General features: G+C 39.2%; 1 protein-coding gene across 1 annotated transcript; it reads right to left on the reverse strand.

Annotated features, from left to right (window-relative positions):
• Positions 1-10,720: 10,720 nt before the first annotated feature.
• Positions 10,721-13,813, reverse strand: LOC149140585 (uncharacterized). Its single transcript, XM_089451012.1, has 2 exons — positions 12,842-13,813; positions 10,721-12,178 (listed from the first exon to the last, which is right to left on the reverse strand). The coding sequence occupies exons 1-2, from the start codon at positions 13,811-13,813 to the stop codon at positions 10,721-10,723; spliced, it is 2,430 nt and encodes an 809-aa protein (XP_089307138.1).
• Positions 13,814-19,988: the final 6,175 nt, after the last annotated feature.

Genomic DNA, 19,988 nt, shown 5'->3' on the forward strand with positions numbered 1-19,988 from the left:
TGGGAAATTGTAGAAGGAGGATATCAATTTCTAGCAGCAATTCCTACAGACTCTGCAAGTAAGAATTTATACCAATACCAAAGTTGTCAATACATTATTGGGAAGTCTGTCAGAATAATTTTTTTTCAAAGTCATGCAACTCAAGACAACCAAAGAAATATGGGACAAAATCATTCAAAGCTACAAAGGATACTCTCTGGTAAAACATGCTAAGCTTCAAACTCTTAGAATTTAGTATGAAACTCTTAAGATGCATAGTGATGAGAGTGTTTCTAGTTACTTCTTACGTATAGATGAGATTGTTAATTGTATGAAGAATCTGGGTGAAGAGATAAAGGAAGTTACATTAGTGGAGAAAATTTTGAGATCTTTGTCTTCTAAATTTGAGTCAAAAGTGTCTGCCATAGAAGAAAAACAGGATCTTCAAACTATTACAGTGACTTAACTCCATGGAATCCTAACTGCCTTTGAAATGAGAAAAGGAGGTCCATCAAATATGAGAGAAGCCGGAGCCCACGGGGCTTTGGATTGACGGTGAATGGGTGCTTTGTTAAGGCACTCCTTGCGATAGGTCACTGGTTCAAATCCCCCGTGGGCGCTTAGATTAGTCTTAACTAGAAAAAAGAAAAAAAAAAAAAATATGAGAGAAGCCGCATTTAAAGCATCAAAAAATGGAAAAGAAAAGGAAGATCACCATGAATCAGGACACATTTCAGAAGAAGAAGATGAGGTAAATTTTGTCAAGAAGCTTCAACGGGGTTCTGAAAGATTCAGAGGTAAGCTACCTTTCAAATGATTTTCTTGTGGTAGAGTTGGTCAGTATGCTTCCAAACGTCCTCATAAAGACAAATATGAAAAAGGGAAGGAATATGCAAAAGGCAATATAAAACAAGTTGTGAATAGGAGTTACTTTACGCATGAAGATAGTGATGGTTTATCTAATAGTGATGGAGATGAAACTGAACAAGATTATAGACTTCTCATGGCCTATGAAATGATGATTATTTGGATGCATTAGAAGAGGAAGATTTTCTTGAAGAAATCACTAAACTCAAAATCTGTTTAGAAGAAAAGAATATGATCATAAATACTTTGACACACTAACTTGCTGAAGGAGAAAAACACAATGAAAATCTAGAATATGAAATCGTGGATCTAAGAAAAGATCTTGAGAAGACAAAATCTCTCAATCTTAGATTTGCTAATGGATAAGAAACTTTAAATGAAATTATCAAAGTTCAGTGTTCTCCTTTGATAAAGACAGGTCTTGGATATACTGAAGAATCATCTCAATCACATAAGCTGTAAACCTCCACCAGAAGCTATCTTGATGCAGCAAAGACGAGTGAAAAATATGTCAATCGTCAACAAAGGCCCAAAACTACTCATCAGGTAATGTAGTAATTCTGACTGTAGATCAACCTGATAATGCAATATAACCAAAGCAAAATACTTTAATCTACTTCTACAATCAAACTTGCGTAAGCTTAATAGATTTGAAAAAGATCAAGTGGAACACATAACGAGAAGAAGAATCAATGCACATGAAACACAGAAGAATACTTTGGGGAAAGCCTCAGTTAAAAACCCCGCTATTTGTATTATCATACAAGTGGAAATATATCAGGATTACACAAATCTTTAGCTCTCACAACTAGCCAACTCTCAGTACAATCCATCACAGATGCTCACAGACAAAATAGATTGCTCATATGCCTTCTCCTCTGCACTCCAAGCTCCTATTTCCATGCGCTGTTTCTCCTGGGTGATCTAGTTGTTACCGAGTGTAACACTGATCACTCACACTAATCTTACACCCTGTAAAACTGCGCAAATCTCAAGGAATTAATTCCTTTTGCATGCATGAGTTTTGTTTATAGGATAACTCATGCAACTGATAGTACACTGTCCCTCTCTTTAATCTCAACTGGGTCTTTCTCTGAATAGACATGCATGAGTTACTGATGAGAGAATCTTCAGTTATCTGGAGTACACTAGTTGAATGCATGCATGCATTAATTGACTGAACTCACAATTAGTTCCTCAAATAGTTTGGAACTAATTTAACTAGACTTAAATCAGTAAACTGAGCTAACTAATACAATTCAAATATAACTCATCCTTATCTCCTTAATTAAGGGATAATCTCCTTAATTTAAGGGATATTGTTGCATGACTTCACAAAGACTTCTAGCTTGAATTTCTCCAACTAATTAACTCAAGATGAATTAATTAATTATTTTTCAAGCAGCTGGTGAGACTAAATTCGAATTTTAATTCTCAATTTTAATTCAAGGATAAATTAAAATTGGAATATTCTTGTTTCCACATTTCAGCACTCCCTCTCAACAAGAAAGGGATTATTTGCCACCCCAATCCTGTCTCTATGGAACTCAAATTTACACTTTGACAATGCCTTTGTCAAAATGTCGGCATATTGCTCCTTGGTCGAAATATACTGCAACAACATGATCCTCTTCGCTACAAGTCTCTGAGATGATGATATCGAATGTCGATGTGCTTAGACCTATCATGAAATACTGGATTCTTAGAGAGTTTGATACAAACTGATTATCACAATAGATCATAGTTGGATCCATCCTCTAATCAGACAAACCAACTAGAAATTTTTGCATCCAGATGGGCTCACATGCTGCCTGACTTGCAGCTATGTATTCAGCCTCTGCCGAGCTGAGTGCAACCAACCTCTGTTTACTGCTGTACCAAGAAACTACAACTAACCCAAGGTTGAATATTCCTCTTGATGTGTTCTTCCGATTTGATGGACTCCCTGCCCAATTTGCATCAGTGAAGCCCTGTAGCTTCACTTCCTCTGTCCATATGTACCATAATCCATACTGAGATGTGACTTTGAGGTATCTCAATAAATTCTTTTCTGCCTTCCAAAACATCTTGGTAAGCTGAACCATAGCTTGACTCAGCTGGTTCATAATATAGCACAAATCTGGTCGTGTGTTCACTAAGTACATCAGTGAACCCATAAGCTGCCTGTACATAGAAGCCTCTACTACTTCTCCTAAAGTAGCATCCTCCTTCCTCTAGTTACCTGCTAGAGGAGTCTGCATGGGCTTGCACTTCTCCATGTGGAATCTCCTGAGTATCTCGTTGGCATACTTGCCCTGAGACACAAACAACTTCCCATCCTTCTGCCATACTTCCATGCCAAGGAAGTAATGCATGAGACCCATGTATTTCATCTCAAATTCTCTTGCAAGGTCCTCTTTGCAAGACTTGATCAATTGATCATCACTTGTCAAAATGAGATCATCAACATAAAGGGAAATTGTCAACTGCTTACCTTTCACCATGATGTGGTATAGGTTTGCATTCGCTTCACTCTTTTTGAAGCCCAATCTGGTGAAGTAGTTGTCTATCCTAGTGTACCAAGCATGAGGTACTTGCTTCAGCCTGTACAAAGCTCTCTTGAGTCGGCATACATGCGACTCACGATTGAAGGTCTCAAAACTTTCCGGCTGCTCTATGTACACCTCTTCCTCAATCTTGCCATTGAGGAATGTAGTCTTCACATCCATATGATGGATCTTCCAACCCATCTATGCTGATAGTGCCAACATCGATATGATAGATGAGTACCTTGCGGCAGGAGCAAAAGTCTCATTATAGTCAATCCCATCGACTTGTGAGAAACCATGGGTAACAAATCTTGCCTTATGTTTATTCACACTACCATCAGTAGCTTTCTTTACCTTGTAAAGCCAACGGAAACTCACAACTGACTCGTTCTCCGGTCTTGGAACCACATCCCAAACACTATTACGAACTATGGAGTCATACTCCTCCACCATAACATCAACCCAAATCGGCTACTGCACAGCTTCCTCAAAGGAAGATGGCTTGGTCTCAACACATTCCCCAACAAGGGCCATGTATCCAGTGTATCTCTCAGGTGACCTCCTCTGTCTGCGCTGAGAAGATGGTTCTCCCACATTCTTTCTCACATCTGACAACAATCTGTTAGCTTCTCTTGTGCACTTCCATCCATCTCTGGAAGACTTTGCTTGAATGGATGTCTCCACTCTTGGATCCTCTGCATGCAGGTGCTCCACATCAGTCTGAGGCTCCTCCTCCTTAGGAACCAACAGTTCCTCCATAGCCTCTAGTTGGAGTTCCCTCTCAAGGGAAACTCGCATGGCCTTCTGCTCATCGAACTTGAGATCTCTGCGAACCACTGTCCTTCGACTGGTAGGCAAATAAACCCAATAGTTGTGGGTTCTATCAATGTACCCCACAAGTATCCCCAACTCAGCTGTCGCCTCAAGCTTCTTCCATGCATCCTTTGTCACATGGAAATATACCGATGAGCCAAAGATCCTGAAGTGACCCACATCTGGTCTCTTACTGGAGAAAGCTTCCTCTAGTGTCTTCATCCCAAGTATGCGATGCAAGCTTCTATTATGAAAGTAGACCACTGAGTTGCATGCCTCAACCTACAAATGAGGTGGTAGGCCTTGGTCATGCAACATCACTCAAGCTACCCCTATAATAGTTCTGTTCTTCCTTTTGGCCACCCCATTCTGCTGTGGGTTATGAGGTTTCGTCAACTCCCGTTTAATTCCTTCCCATGCACATAAGTCCTTAAACTCTTGAGAGACATATTCTCTACCGTTGTCGATTCTCAAGGCCTTGATCTTCTTCCCTGATTCTTTCTCGACCAAAGCTTTGAACTCACAAAACTTGGAGAAGGTTTGGTCCTTCTTCTGCATGAAATAAATCCAGCATTTACGAGAATAATCATCAATGAAAATCACATAATACCTTTGCTTCGCTGTGGATGCCGTCGAGAATGGTCCACACAAATCAGTATGAATTCGCTCTAAGATCGCTTCTGCTTGGCTGTCTCGATCATGAAAGGAAGACTTTGCGTACTTTCCCAAGGTACAACCTTTGCATGTGTCAACTTTCTCAAGTTTACCTTTGGGAAGTCCTGTAGATATCTGTTGCATTATCTTCAAGGCCCCATGATGCAAATGGCCCAACCACCTGTGCCACAACTCACTAATGTCTTGGCTTTGCACTAATTCTTCTTTTGAACTCAATGCTACACAATCAACTACCTCTAGTTTATAAAGATTCTTCACTCGAATCCCGATCCTCTTGGTTTGACCCATGGCTATGTGTCTTAGGAACACCTTTCCTTTACTGAAGACAACATTGTAGCCTTTGTCCTCCAACATCACAACCGATACCAAGTTCTTCTTCAGTCCAGGCACATGCTTCACATCTGTCAAGGTGAGAGGAGCTCCATGCTCCCTCTGAAAAGCGACCGTGCCCACTCCTGAAATAATGTACTTTCCATTGTCACCCATATCTATGTGCATCTTGATGTCTTTCTACTTGAAGGTACTGAATAAAATTTTATCACTGGTCATGTGGAATGAGGCTCCACTGTCAAGATACCAAACACAACCCACCATCGATGACACCATGCATGTGATGAGGGTAAAGTCCATTTCGAACTAAGAGGCTAAATCCTCACCTTCTAATCCTTTTGAGGATCCCTTCTTGGACTTCTTCAATGGGAAATTAGTTGTATACAGTCCCATCTCATGAAAATTAAAGCATCTCACTTTAGACTTGTCAACCTTCTTCCCTCCATGAGAAGAATTCAATTTGGAATGGGAAGCATTCCCCTTCCCTTTCCTTGCCTTACTTTCTAAGGACATATTTTATTCATCATCATTCTTGGATGAAGAACCATCTTGTGTACTCCTCCTGATCTCCTCCTACATTAGATCCGACAACAGTCATTCCCAATCCGGTAATTTCTCCCTTCCATTCACAGAGTCCTAGTAGCTATTCCAGCTCTTTGGAAGGCCAAGGAGAGTGAGGCTTACCATATCATCATCGATAGTAGTTATTCCCACACTACCAAGCTCATCTTTGTAGGTGGTGAGCTTGTTCAGATATGTGGAAATAGTATCGCCCTTCTCCATCTTGATTTTCCGAAGCTTATCCTTGAGCACCAATTTCCTCTGGTCGCTACTGTTCTGGTAGAGGTCCTTCAATGTCTTCCACATTGAGAACGGAGTATCCTTCCCATGGAGACTCGAGAAAATATGGTCTCGAACTCCCTCCAGGATGATCTGTCTCGCCTTCGCCACACACTTCTTCCACTCAGCCAATTCTTGTGCATTAGCTGTAGCTGGCTTTGGGATTTCTTGATCAATGAAATCCTTCAAGCCATTGTCTTCTAATACAACTTCCATTCTATCTTTCCATGCTATGTAATTCGAGCTGCCTTCCAAGGCATACTCGAGTCTCAAGCCATAGAATGCCATTGACCAACCTAAAGTATGAGTAATTCGATTTGTACCTACCACCCCGAACTTCAGACTTTGAATTCTCTTCTCAGTATACTGTTCACAACTCTAATAACAGTTTCTCCAATACCATGTAGAAATTTTGACTGTAGATCAACCTGATAATGTAATATAACTAAAGAAAAATACTTTAATCTACTTCTACAATCAAACTTGCGGAAGCTTAATAGATTTGAGCAAGATCAAGCGGAACACATATAACCAGAAGAAGAATCAATGCACATGAAACATAGAAGAATACTTTGGGGAAAGTCTCAGCTAAAAACCTCACTATCTGTACTATCATACAAGTGGAAATATATCAAGATTACACAAAGCTTTAGCTCTCACAGCTAGCCAGCTCTCAGTACAATCCTCATAGATGCTCACAGACAAAATAGACTGCTCATATGCCTTCTCCTCTACCCTCAAAGCTCCTATTTCCTTGCGTTGTTTCTCCTGGGTGATCCAGCTATTACCAAGTGTAACACTAATCACTCACACTGATCTTACACCCTGTAAAATTGTGCAAATCTCAAGGAATGAATTCCTTTTGCATGCATGAGTTTTATTTATAGGAAAAATCATGCAACTGATAGTACACGTTCCCTCTCTTTAATATCAACTGGGTATTTCTTTGAATAGACATGCATGAGTTACTGATGAGAGAATCTTCAGTTATCTGGAGTACACTAGTTGGATGCATGCATGCATTAACTAACTGAACTCACAATTAGTTCCTCAAACAATTTGGAACTAATTTAACTGGAGTTAACTCAGTGAACTGAGCTAACTAATTACAACTCAAATATAACTCATCCCTATCTCCCTAATTAAGGGATAATCTCCTTAATTTAAGGGATAACTGTTGCATGACTTCACAAAGACTTCTAACTTGAATTTCTCCAACTAATTAACTCAAGATGAATTAATTAATTATTTTTCAAGCAGTTTATGAGACTAAATTCGAACTTTAATTCTCAATTTTAATTCAAGGACAAATTAAAATTGGAATATTCTTGTTGCCACATTTCAACAGGTAAATCATACTCAATTTACTCCAAGGATGAATATCAGTAGAAGCTGCAACCAACAGGTAAACAATGTCAAAAGATTCTATGATCGCATAAACTTCTTTAATGGGCAATGTTTTTCACGTCATAAATTTGGGCACAAGGTTGCTCAATGTGTTGCTTACGAAACCATCATGACTAGAGAAGCACAAAATCAAAGAAGTGCAATAGGAATCAAGAAAAGTTCCTATAATAATTTTTCTCCTCTTGAAAATGAAATAGAATGCTCAATTTGTAACAACTTTGGTCATGAAGAATTTGAATGCAGGAGAAAATTTCGGCCAACATTTTAAAAAAAATGCCATTAAATCCCAAGATATGGAGAAGGAAGGAATCTCAATCATAAAGATGTGGTATAGCTTTGTATGTAGAAGGAAAAGAAAATCAGTGGTACATCGACAGTGGATGCTCCAAACACATGACATGTGATAAAGAGAAATTTCATTCATATAATGCTTTAGAAAAGGAAAAGAATGTCTCATTTGGAAATGACACTCCAGCTGTCATTAAAGGTAAAGGTTTTGCTTTCTTGAAAGAAAAGGTTAAAGATGGAAATGTCATGTATGTAGATGGTTTAAAGCATAACCTGTTGAGTGTTAATCAAATGTGTGATCAAGGAAATGAAGTGGTGTTTTGATCAAATGGATGTCTCGTTCATGAATTTGATACAAGATAGATCGTGATCAAAGGTACAAGAACTCCAAACAACTTATACATACTCAAAGGAGGACTACAACAATGCTATCTAAGCAAAACAGATGAAAACTGGCTATGGCATAGAAGATTGAGACATCTAAGCTTTTCTCAAATAAGAAAAGAATGCAGTCTCAAGGAAGTTCGTGATCTTCTAGATATCAGCATCCCAAAAAATACCATATGAAAACCATGTCAAATCGGTAAGAAGACTAGAGTTCACTTCATTGAAAAGAAAGGGTCAGCAAGTAAGCCTCTTGAACTCATCCATACTGATTTATGTGGACCAACAAGGAAAAAGTCACCTCGTGGAGAAGAATAATTTATTCTATTTATTGATGATTTTTCCAGGATGTGTTGGATAGGTCTTATAAAACATAAAGATGAAGCATTTGAAAAGTTTAAAGCCTTCAAATCTTTAGTTGAAAATGAATCATATCGAAAAATCAAAAGTCTCAAATCTGATCGAGGGGGAGAATTCATATCAGATGAATTCTTTGATTTTTGTGAACAACATGGAATAAAAAGGAAATTCTCCACCGCAAGAACTCCTCAGCAAAATGGTGTGGTAGAAAGGATGAATATAAAAGTTCAACAAATGGCTCAAGCTATGCTAGATGAATCTGGAACTCCTGCAACCTTCTGGGGTGAAGCTGCATTTGCTACCGTGACTATTCTCAACAAAGCAAATGTTCGGGTAAATAGAAATCAAACTCCACATGAACTTTGGTATGGTAAGCCTCCTACTGTAAAACACTTTAGATTTTTTGGAAGCAAATGTTTTATCAAAAGGACTGATGAAAAACTTGGTAAGTTTGAACCTAGAGCAGATGAAGGTATTCTTCTTGGTTATTCTTCCAGAAGTAAAGGATAAAAATGTTATAATAAAAGACTTCAAAAAATTGTTGAAAACATTGATGTTGTATTTGATGAAGCAGGAGAAATCTGGAACAGATGAAATCAATAGAGAAATATGACAGTGAGGAAGTTGGGGAATGCTTTCCTGCATCAAATCAAAATGATATAGAAGAAGAAACCAATGAAGCACCAGAAGAAGAAGATACAACAGACAAGGAAAAGACTCCATCCAGATATGTTCAAAAGAATCATCCAGAATCTCAAATTCTAGGAGAAAAGGGGGCTCATATACAGACAAGAAGAACTCTTACAGGGACCTCAAGCTATCTAGCATTACTATCCTCCACCGAACCTCAAAATGTAAATGAAGCCTGCAAAGATGAATGTTGGGTCAAGGCCATGGATGAAGAACTTGACCAAATTGAAAAGAATGATACTTGGGAATTAGTTCCTAGACCTCATGATAAAAATATTATAGGAACAAAATGGATATTTAAGAACAAGCTGAATGAAAATGGAGAAGTTATTAGAAACAAGGCCAGACTTGTTTGTAAAGGGTATGCTCAACAAGAAGGTATAGATTTTGAAGAAAATTTTGCACTTGTTGCCAGACTTGAAGCCATAAGAATGTTTCTTGCTCTTTCTAGTTTTCAAAAATTCAAAGTATATCAAATGGATGTAAAATCAACCTTCCTTAATGGAGATTTAGAAGAAGAAGTTTATATTGAACAACCAGAAGGATTCATTCTTGGAAATGATGCAAAACTCATATGCAAGCTCAAAAAGGCTCTCTATAGTCTGAAACAGGCTCCAAGGGCTTGGTATTACCGCCTTGACAAATATCTACAACAACAAGGTTTTACAAAAGGTTATGCAGATAACAATTTATACACAAAGATTGAAAATTATAAGTTGCTAATTATTGTTTTTTCCTCTGGAAAAATCCATAAATATTTTCATTAATAAGCAAAAATTACATGAGAATGTATCTGCTTTTTACAAAATATTGACAGTTTGTGCTGTTAATTTGCATTACCACGCAGGGTAAGCTGTCTGTGCTGTTTACAGTAGCCTGTTCGTCATATATCAAGCCAAAAATATTTTCAAAAATTTCAGTATAAATCTATATATATACTGCTGTCATATATAAGCGGTTTCCTTTTATGCTGTTAGATGACCCGAGGTTGGGTATCCCGGGTCTATATACGGACGGTGGAAAAATTTTTGTTCCTGCTGGTCTTTGATCTCAGTAATCTCCCAAATGCCTTTGTCCATCAGCGCTTCCTCCTTGGATAATTTGTCGGCACATTTGTTATGTTCCCTGTAGATGTGAGAGACAGTAATATTGTTAAATGCTAATTTGAGAGTAAGAGCTTCATGTAAAATAATGCTGAGAGTGTGCATGTGACATGTAGCTATGCCATTAATCCAATTAATGATGATCTGAGAATCCCCAAATATATTGATGCTAGTGCAGTGGTGCCTCAGTGCAAAGTGAAGTAAGTGGCGAAGAGTGATGAGTTCTGCAAAGTTATTGGTGCCGGCACCCAGACCGGCCTTGATTCTGAATTGATGATGCTCTGATAAATATAAGATGATGCCGCCTCCACAGCTTTGCAAGTTTGCAGCTCCATCGAAATATGCCCAAGGTATACTTGGATCGATGGGTGGGGGTGGAGCTGGTTGACGAGATGAAGGAGGAGGCGGGTCAGGAAGTTCCCTCAGGGCAGATATAATATCGGCCTCAAGCAATGGTCAGTGAATCGGATTGTTCTCAAATATCGTGCGGTTTCTTGTTTTCCAGATGGACCAGTTAACAATGATGGGGAGATTGATATTTTTAGAGCCTTTGTTTTTCTTTTCCCATTCTGTCCATGCATTGATGAGGTCAGTTCCGACCCAATCACCAGAGTAATTTATGAAGGGCTTGAGGTTTTTCCAAAGGTTCAGAGTCGAACGACATTTCAGAAATAAATGGTCTGTTGATTCCGAATCCTCTTTGCATAGAACGCACCATGTAGGACCATGCTGTGCCCTTTTCATGAGCTGTTCTCCGGTGGGAATTTTATTCCGCAGTATGCACCAATTGAAAAGCTTAGATCGGGGTGATGCGGAATGCTTCCAGATACTCTGCCACCAACTAGCAATGACCTCTGGTTTTTTGTGAGCGATAAGCTGTATGTAACCTTCCTTGGGGGTGTATATACCGTGATCTGTCTGGTTCCATACTAGTTCATCCGGGCCCTCTATAATTCGAATGTGTGATTCGATCAAGGCTTCTCTGTATTCTTCCCAGGCTGCATGCCATCTTCTAGGGAGGTTTAGTTGGTGCGCGGATTTCCATGCTTGATGGAAGATGTCCGAATGGTCATGATCCGCAATCTGAGAGATAACCTTGATATTTTGTGCTGAGAGGTATGCCACCAGATCATGTGGAAGTATATGCCTTCCACCGCTTCCCGTCCAAGGGTCAAGTCCAATCCTTGCACTGTTCCCTTCTCTGATACGCCAAACCAGGTTATCTCTGATGAGTGGCAGCGAGTGTAATAGGGCCTTCCAGATAGATGAAATGCCAATTTTGTTCCACTCTGGGAGCGTAACCCAGTCGATGATGCTGAGGGGCCAAATGTATTTATGGAAAGTGATTCTGGTCCATAAACTTTGGGTCTTCAGAAGAGCCCAACCCGTTTTCCCTGCTAGAGCTTTTGCAAAGATAGGGAGCTCCTTCAACCCCCATCCTCCCCATTTCTTTGGTAAGGAAATCTTGTTCCAGCCTATCCAGGCAAAGATACACTTATCTTGGTTGCCAGCCCATAAATATCTATTGCATAGTTGCTGTAGTTTTGCCAGAATGTTCTGAGGTATCCAAGCCAGCGCCATCCAGAATACCGGAGTAGCTTCAAGTACTGATTTAATCAGGGTTAATCTCCCAGCCCTGGATAGATATCTGTGGCTCCAACATGTTAGCCTTTTTTCTATCTTTGTTACTAGCCATACCCAATCAGCGATCTTTTGACATGTCGGCTTTAGCCAATATCCCAGATATTTAAGGCCTCTGTCCAAAGGCTGAGTAGTAAAAGGAAAAGCCTGTCTAGCCATGTGGGATTCGTTGGCTGAGGTTCCAACCATGGTGATAGTGGACTTCGATCTATTTAATTCCATACCCGTAGCTTTTGAGAAGAGACCTAGGATGCGAGTGAAGGAAGTTGTGTCCTGTATGCTGCCATCCAATAGAATTAAGACATCATCTACAAATAGTAGATGTGTGAGGAAACATTCATCCGTGATTTTGAGGCCTCTGATAGTCCCCTCCCTTTTTGCAGCGATGATAAGTCGGCTTAGAGCTTCTATGACCAGTAGAAAGAGTAGTGGCGAGAGAGGACAGCCCTGTCGCAGCCCTCTTTCGGAGTGAAAGAAGTGTGAGGCGGATCCATTGATCAAGATGCTAAAGGTGGAAGATGTGATGCATGCCATGATCCAATTGATTAGGGCAGGGGGGAAGCCGATATGTATAAGGATCATCTTAATATATAGCCAACTGACTCGGTCGAATGCCTTGGATAGGTCTATCTTCAACAGAATAAAATTGAGGTGTTTTGTCCAAATGGAGTGTATCGCTTCTTGGGCTGAACCAATGGCTTCATGGATCTGCCTATTTTCCAGAAATGTAAATTGTTGTGGGGAGATATGTCTAGACAGGATAGGCTTGATCCTATTGGCAATGATCTTAGAGATGATCTTATAGAGAACATTGCAGAGGGATATGGGGCGGAAGTCATCAAAGGAGGATGGGGAGTCTGTTTTAGGAATGAGGGCAATGAATGTGGAATTAATAGCATTGTAGAGACTACCCGAGATCCTACTTTCCTCAACCACCTTTAGTATATCTCCTCCCAGGAGATCAAAGAAGGCAATGTAGAACTCTATAGTCCAGCCATCCGGTCCAGGTCTCTTTTCCTTTTGAAACCATTTGAGAGTACTTTCCAATTCTGCCATAGTGATGGGTGCCTCAAGACCTTCAGAATCCTCCTCATCAACGAATCTAGGGAAGTGTGTGGCCACATTGATGATTTCCTCCAGATTTGTACCTGCAGGGCTCTTGCATAAACCTCTGAAGTGTGTAGTACCCAGATTTGAGAGCTTGTTAAAGGAATCCGCCAGTCCACCTTCAGGAAGGGGAAGGTTCCAAATGGTATTTGCCACTTTCCTTCCTTTGGCAAAGTTGTGGAAGAATCTAGTATTCTCATCTCCGGCTTTAAGCCAAGTTGCTCTATTGCGAAGTCTGATAGATTCCTCCCTACCCTTTAGAATATTGTTCTTCTGATTTTCCAGTTCCACCAGACGAGCCTTGTCTTCCTGTGATATGAACCCCAAATTTCGCTCGTCCTGAAGAGCATTCAATTCTTCTTCCACTGTATTAAGCTGCACATCTTCTCTAGTCTTCTTCTCTTTGGCCCAATTGATCACTATATGCTTGAGCCCAGTGAGGTTTTTAACGAATCCCCTTGCCATCGAGGATTCTCGATCAATGGGGTGTGCTCTCCAGAATTCTGTGATCAGATTTGAGAAGCTCGGGTCCTGAAGCCACAAGTGATTGAACTTGAATGGAGCTTTTGGTTTCTGATGCGGTCCCAGGATTTCCATAACGATAGGGGAGTGGTCAGAGATACCACCATTGCTCACCCACTGTTTATATGAGTGCAACCGTTGAATCAGAGGGCCCTTCAGCAGGAATATATCCAGCCTGCATGCCAGTGCAGCCGATCCTACCCTTCTATTTCTCCACGTAGGAAGGGGCTTCTGCATAGGGATATCAATGAAGTCATGCTGATCCAATAAACGCCTCATGAAATCAGTGATGGGATCAACTTGGGCCGATGAACCCCATGACTCACTGAATCCCAGGGAGAAGTTCAGGTCTCCTCCTAAGATGATGTGATCAAGTGTCAATAGGTTATAGCTGAGAAGATGTCTCCAGAAATTTTCCCTCTGTTGACAGGGAGTTGCTAATTATTGTTGTTTATGTTGATGATACCATTTTTGGTAGCAATGAAGAATCCATGAGTCAGAATTTTGCTTCAGTAATGTAGCAAGAATTTGAAATGTCCTTACTTGGTGAACTTACTTATTTTCTTGGTTTACACGTTCAGCAAACAAAAGATGGTATCTTTCTTTCACAAACCAAATATCTAAAGCAGATCTTGAAGAAGTATGGAATGAAATATTCTAAACCAGTATGTACTCCAATGGTAGCAGGATGCGGTCTCAGCTCTAACGATGAATCGACACTAGTAAACCAACCAACTTACAAATATATGATTGGAAGTCTTATTTATCTAACAGGTACCAGACCTGACATCATGCATGCAGTAGGAATTATTGGAAGGTTCCAAGCAAATCCAAAGGAATCACATTTCCAGGCAGTCAAAAGAATCTTCAAATATATTCAAGGAACTCAAGACTTTGGAGTATGGTATCCTAAAGATACAGACCTTACTCTTCATGCATATACAAATGCAGATTGGGCAGGAAGTGTTGATGATTGAAAGAGCACAAGTGGAGGTGCATTCTATATGGGTTCTCGCTTAGTGTCATGGTTCAGCAAGAAACAAAGTTCGATTTCCTTATCTACAGTTGTAGCGGAATATGTGGCTGCTGCATCTTGTTGCACACAACTACTTTGGATGATGCAAATATTGAAAGACATTCAGATCACATGTACTCCAACCATCTCCATTCTATGTGATAATACAAGTGCCATCGGTATTTCAAAAAATCCAGTCATGCACTCCAAGACCAAGCACATACCCATCAAGTACCATTTTCTAAGAGAACAAGTGCTTGAACAAAAGGTCAAATTGGAGTATGTTCCCTCCAAAGAATAGGTTGTTGATATATTCACTAAACCACTTCCCAAAGAAACATTTGAATATCTTAGACAAAAGCTGGGAGTAGTTGCTGCATCATCCTGCTGTTAAATCCAATTTTTTCAAAGGAAGGTTATTATATGTGGGTTTCATGAAGTTTAGTCGCGTATACACACAGTTTTTTGTGGCTGAAGGAGTGTATATGTTTTTCTGATAGAAAAACAGTGGGTCAAACTCTGATATGGGTGCTTTGTCTAATGTTGATGATTACAGTCTGACGATATGCTTTTCTCATTGATTTTTATCTGACTGACAAAGATGCCTTGATGAATGACTTGTTGACAATGCCCAGGTAGCACAGGTTCAGGGGGAGCATTAGCCTTCACATGCATTCTGCATTGTTGGCATTATGGTTGTTGAGTCCAGCTATGGCTTCAGATATTTATATCATTTTTTGTTTAAATCATGTAAAGGTCTAGGGTGTGATATGACTTCTTATATATTTGAATGAGTCCTATTGGAAAAATGATGTAATTTGTACCCCCACTTTGCATGGGATGGATGATGTAATATTTGTTGTATTTCTATCATGTATAAACATTTGGTATATCCCCACTTGGTTGGGTGATTGATGTATGTATGAGTCATTGGTCATAAGGAGGTCATACTCACTTAGTTGAGTTATAGAGTCATGTTATTCTTTTGAATCATATCTCTGCAGACTTGGCATGTACTCAGGGGGAGCATGGACAACATAATGTATATCAAAGGAGGAAAGTTTCTTGGTCTGCCCTTTTCCCTTGATGTCAAAGGGGGAGAGTATTTTGGTGTTTCATGTTATCTCTAATAGTTTCTACAGCTTGTAGTAATCAACACCTTCATGGTTGCCATCAAGTCCAAAGGGGGAGATTGTTGGCATTATGATACAAGCGTTGCTATTGATGGCAACTCATTCACATGTCAATTTAGTTTTGGTAAAAGGCAACTCATAGTAAAACATGTATATTTAGAGGTAATTGGGCAATGGTATAGAATAACAGGGAGATGGAACCAAGGTCTACTGATCAGGGTAAAAAAGGTAAAGGAAAAGGCTGATGAAGAGTAGTTTAAGAAGTATACGGAGATCCACTTAGTCAAAATAGTGTATGCATGTTAGTCCATAGAAAAAAAAAAGCGTATACATATACACACACTCCCACAAGAGGAAAAGCACGTACATGTTGAAAAACCAAGGTTTTGGTCCAAGATATTTGGTCTAAGGTGTTTTGGGTCCAAGGTATTTGGTCTGAAGTATTGACCCTAGGTATTTGGTCCAAGGTATTGGTCCTAAGTGGTTTTGGTCCAAGGTATTGACAAAGGGCCTTAAGCTATATAAGGAGGAGAAGATCATAAGGCCAAGTGTGCAACTGTATGGGTTTCTATGGAATACTTCTATTTGAAGTATATTTTATTTTGCAGGGGTTATGTTTGTGATTTGACCTGAAATAATTTGTGCACCTTGAATTCAATGTTGGATTAGGATCATGAGACTTGAAATGACTTATTATTGAATGATGTGATATTGGTTGGGCTAGATCTGATTATGTACACCTGTTTTATTCTTTAAATGTCGTGATATGGGTTTGTTTGAAGTTCGGAAATACAACGGGGGTATGAATTAATATTTGCAGATCTGTACACTGGTTCATCTCTACAAAAGCGTGTGTACACACAAGTTCTACTCTTCAAAATAGCGTATACAAAAGAAAAGCCTCTTCTTCAGATTTGACTAATCTATCTGATCAATTCTATTGTTTTACTGATGTTTGTCAATGAAGTCTTCTTATATTTGTATGTAAAACTAAATGCATAAGGAGTTTGGTATCTGATTGATTGATTGAATAAGTGAGAAGGGTGATCTGTGCTACTGCCTATGTAAAGCTCTATAAATAGACAATAGATGGCAAGCATACTGCTAGTTACTACAGACTTGATTCATAAATTTTATGTTTCAGTAGTCTTGAAGGTATATGCAAGTTTGATTATAAGAAGTAGCATATACACGCAGGTTGGGTTCAGTAAAGTAGCGTATAAATTCTGATGCATGATTTTTGAGGTTGCAGCTGGTTTTGAATGATGATGCAGGTTTCTAGGTTCAACACAATATTCTGGTGACAATGATCTAATTGTTCAGATTAACTGATTGTTGGTTGATGCAGTTTGAGTTTCAAAGTTCCTGATGGGTCCAGTATGAAAATTTGATGAAACGAGGCCTTCATGTGTATTGTTTTGTACCAGGAGCATCCAGTCTGAAAATTTATGAAACGTGGTCCTTGGAGGAAGACAGAAGGTCGTAGCCTTCTGTAGGCTGACACCTATGTACTACTAATCACATTGGCTAGTACAAGAGCTAAGGGTTGTAGCTCCCTTCCAACAGAAGTTGGAAAATGGGAGAAGGTTGTAGCTTTCTGCAGGTGGGTGCCTGCGTGCTGGTATGAGTCTACACTAATACAAGATTGTAAATAGATTTTATTATTATTAAAAGAAGACAGAGATGGTAAAAGTATGTGGTTTTCACCCACATTGGGTTTCCACCATAAATATTGGTGTTCATGTGTGTTACTTATGTGTGATAGTTTATTCTGTTTTTATTGCTTTGTTTAATAACTTACTGATGCACTGGTTGAAGATCAACACATGATAAATTGTCTAAATCACAAGTTTTCTGGGTGTATGCTAGTTTCTATAATCATAGTTGCATGTACATGCTAGTTCACTTTACAGAAGTAGCGTATATAAATATGTTTGAGAAAAGAAAAAATATTGATCAGATAATACTGATTCACCCCCCTCTTAGTATTATTTCCAACAAATGTCTCCCCCGTGCTCCTCGTTGATTAATTAGGCTTAGACACACCATCCAATGGCCTCAACACGAACATAGGGAGCACATTCCCAATTCACAGAACATTGGTTCAATTCATCCCCATCTTTACTCCTTACGGCTTCAACACCTAGCTTCGAATAGAGTTCCTCTCCAGTGTCTTTGCCTGAAAATCCCTTGCTTCACAGTTCTTGGCACTCTAAGTGCTCTTTGTATAGTAAACCTGTGAGCCAATTGCTTTATGCCTTTTCTACACACTTCTACCACTCTCCTCTCCACAATTGTTAGAAAACTAAAGTAACTCGTCTCTCCACCTTTCTTCCTTCACACTTGGAGCCTTTTTAGTCCATCTCCTTCTTTCTCTCTCTCTCCACATTTCATGATGAGAGGGGACAATATGGCACCATCCTCCACTCAGGCCACCCACTCCAACTTCAATTCTTGTTAGTGTAGGCTAGTCCATCATTAGGTGGATAATTATAAAAATTAAGTGTGGTTCGTATGGGCCTACTCACGACACGCCATAGGGAAACTAACCAACACATAACAAGCACTGAACAACCATGCAACAACCCACCACAAGCTTTCCCTCTAATAACTTTGGATTTGTATGTCCCTCCATTCTATCCAATCTTCAATATATATATATATATATATATATATATATATATATATATATATATATATATATATATATATATATATATATATATATATATATATATATATATATATATATATATATACCACTTACACAAGTGGGTTTTCATGTACGGGGTGTTGTGGAAAAAAGGTTGTTACAAATCCCATCCCCTTAAAGGAACACCATCCTTGGTGTTCTATACAAAGAAAAAAAAATAACCACTAAGCTTTATATTTACAACTCTTACATTTATTTACATAGTAAAAAAAATGGGTAAGATACCTTCATTTGATTAGCCATTTCCCAAGTGGCTTCATCTGGTTCAAATTTCTTCCATTGCACCTTGACCTGTTCAATTACTTGATTTTGTAGTGCGATCTTCCTTCGTTGTAGAATGCACATTGGTTCTAGTTGGATCTCTCCCTTGGGTCCCACCTGTATCATAGACCAATCAACAATATGATTAGTGTCATGCACATACTTCTTAAGCAATGAAATGTGAAAAACATCACGTGCTTTCATCGTGGGTGGTAGGCCCAATTTATAAGCCATTGACCCCACTCTTTCCAAAATATGAAATGGTCCAAAAAATCTAGGTGCCAACTTGGCACAAGATACCACTTTTAGTGAGCTCCTCCCTTGTCTAATTCAGAGATACACATGCTCTCCTACTTGAAAATCCTTTTGCATTCTCTGCTAATTCACATAACTCTTTTTCCTATCTTGGATTTCCTTCAATTTCTGCTTGATATGGAATACTTCCTAGTCCATCTCTTTTAATATGTCTGACCCAAGAACCACCTTGTTCACTGGGTCATCCTGACTAATAGGAGTTTTACACTTTCTTCCATACAAGGACTTGAAGGGGCTCATCTCTAGTGACTCTTGGTACCCGTTATTGTAGGAAAATCCAACTAGTGGTAGATGCTCTTCCCACGTCTTCGATTGATGCATAACATACATCCTGTGACATGTCCTCCATAATTTAGAGGATGATACATCATGTTGAAATCTAGATGGGTTCCAAAACCAATGAACAATGACTTCCAAAAATTGGAAGTAAACTTGGCATCACGATCCAAAATGATCTTCTTAGGTATGCCATGAAATTTGAATATTTCCTTTGTGAAAATATGAGCTATTTCAATTTCCTTATGAGTGGACTTGACAACTATAAAGTGGGTTGGCTTACTCAACTTATTATCCACCACCATAATGGCATCATGCTACTTGAATTTTGTTGGTAATCTCGTGATGAAGTCCATAGATATCGCTTCCCACTACCATTCAGGAATAGGGATTGGTTGTAGCAATCTTGCTGGGTATTTTCATTCACTTGGCAATGTATTCAAGGACTTCCTTTTTCATACCCAACCAATAATACATCTTCTTCATGGTTGTTATCATTTTTGATAACTAGGATGACCCGAGTAAGGTGTTTTATGGAAATCATCCATTGTGAGCTTGTTTATGGCCAAAGTTATCCTCATCAACATTTGGGAGACCACCTGTTCAGAGCCCCAAGTTAGGCTCTTTTCCATTTGGGCTAATGGTTTCGATTGATTTTAAATTTGGCCTGGTTACCTGCATGGGAATTGCTCCAAGAGATAGAGAATGAAGAGATGGGAAAGATATATGGATAATACAAGA

Source organism: Pinus tabuliformis, chromosome X (assembly GCF_031772625.1).
Source record: "Pinus tabuliformis cultivar Carrire ecotype Pingquan chromosome X, CPIR1, whole genome shotgun sequence".
Lineage (NCBI taxonomy): Eukaryota > Viridiplantae > Streptophyta > Pinopsida > Pinales > Pinaceae > Pinus > Pinus tabuliformis.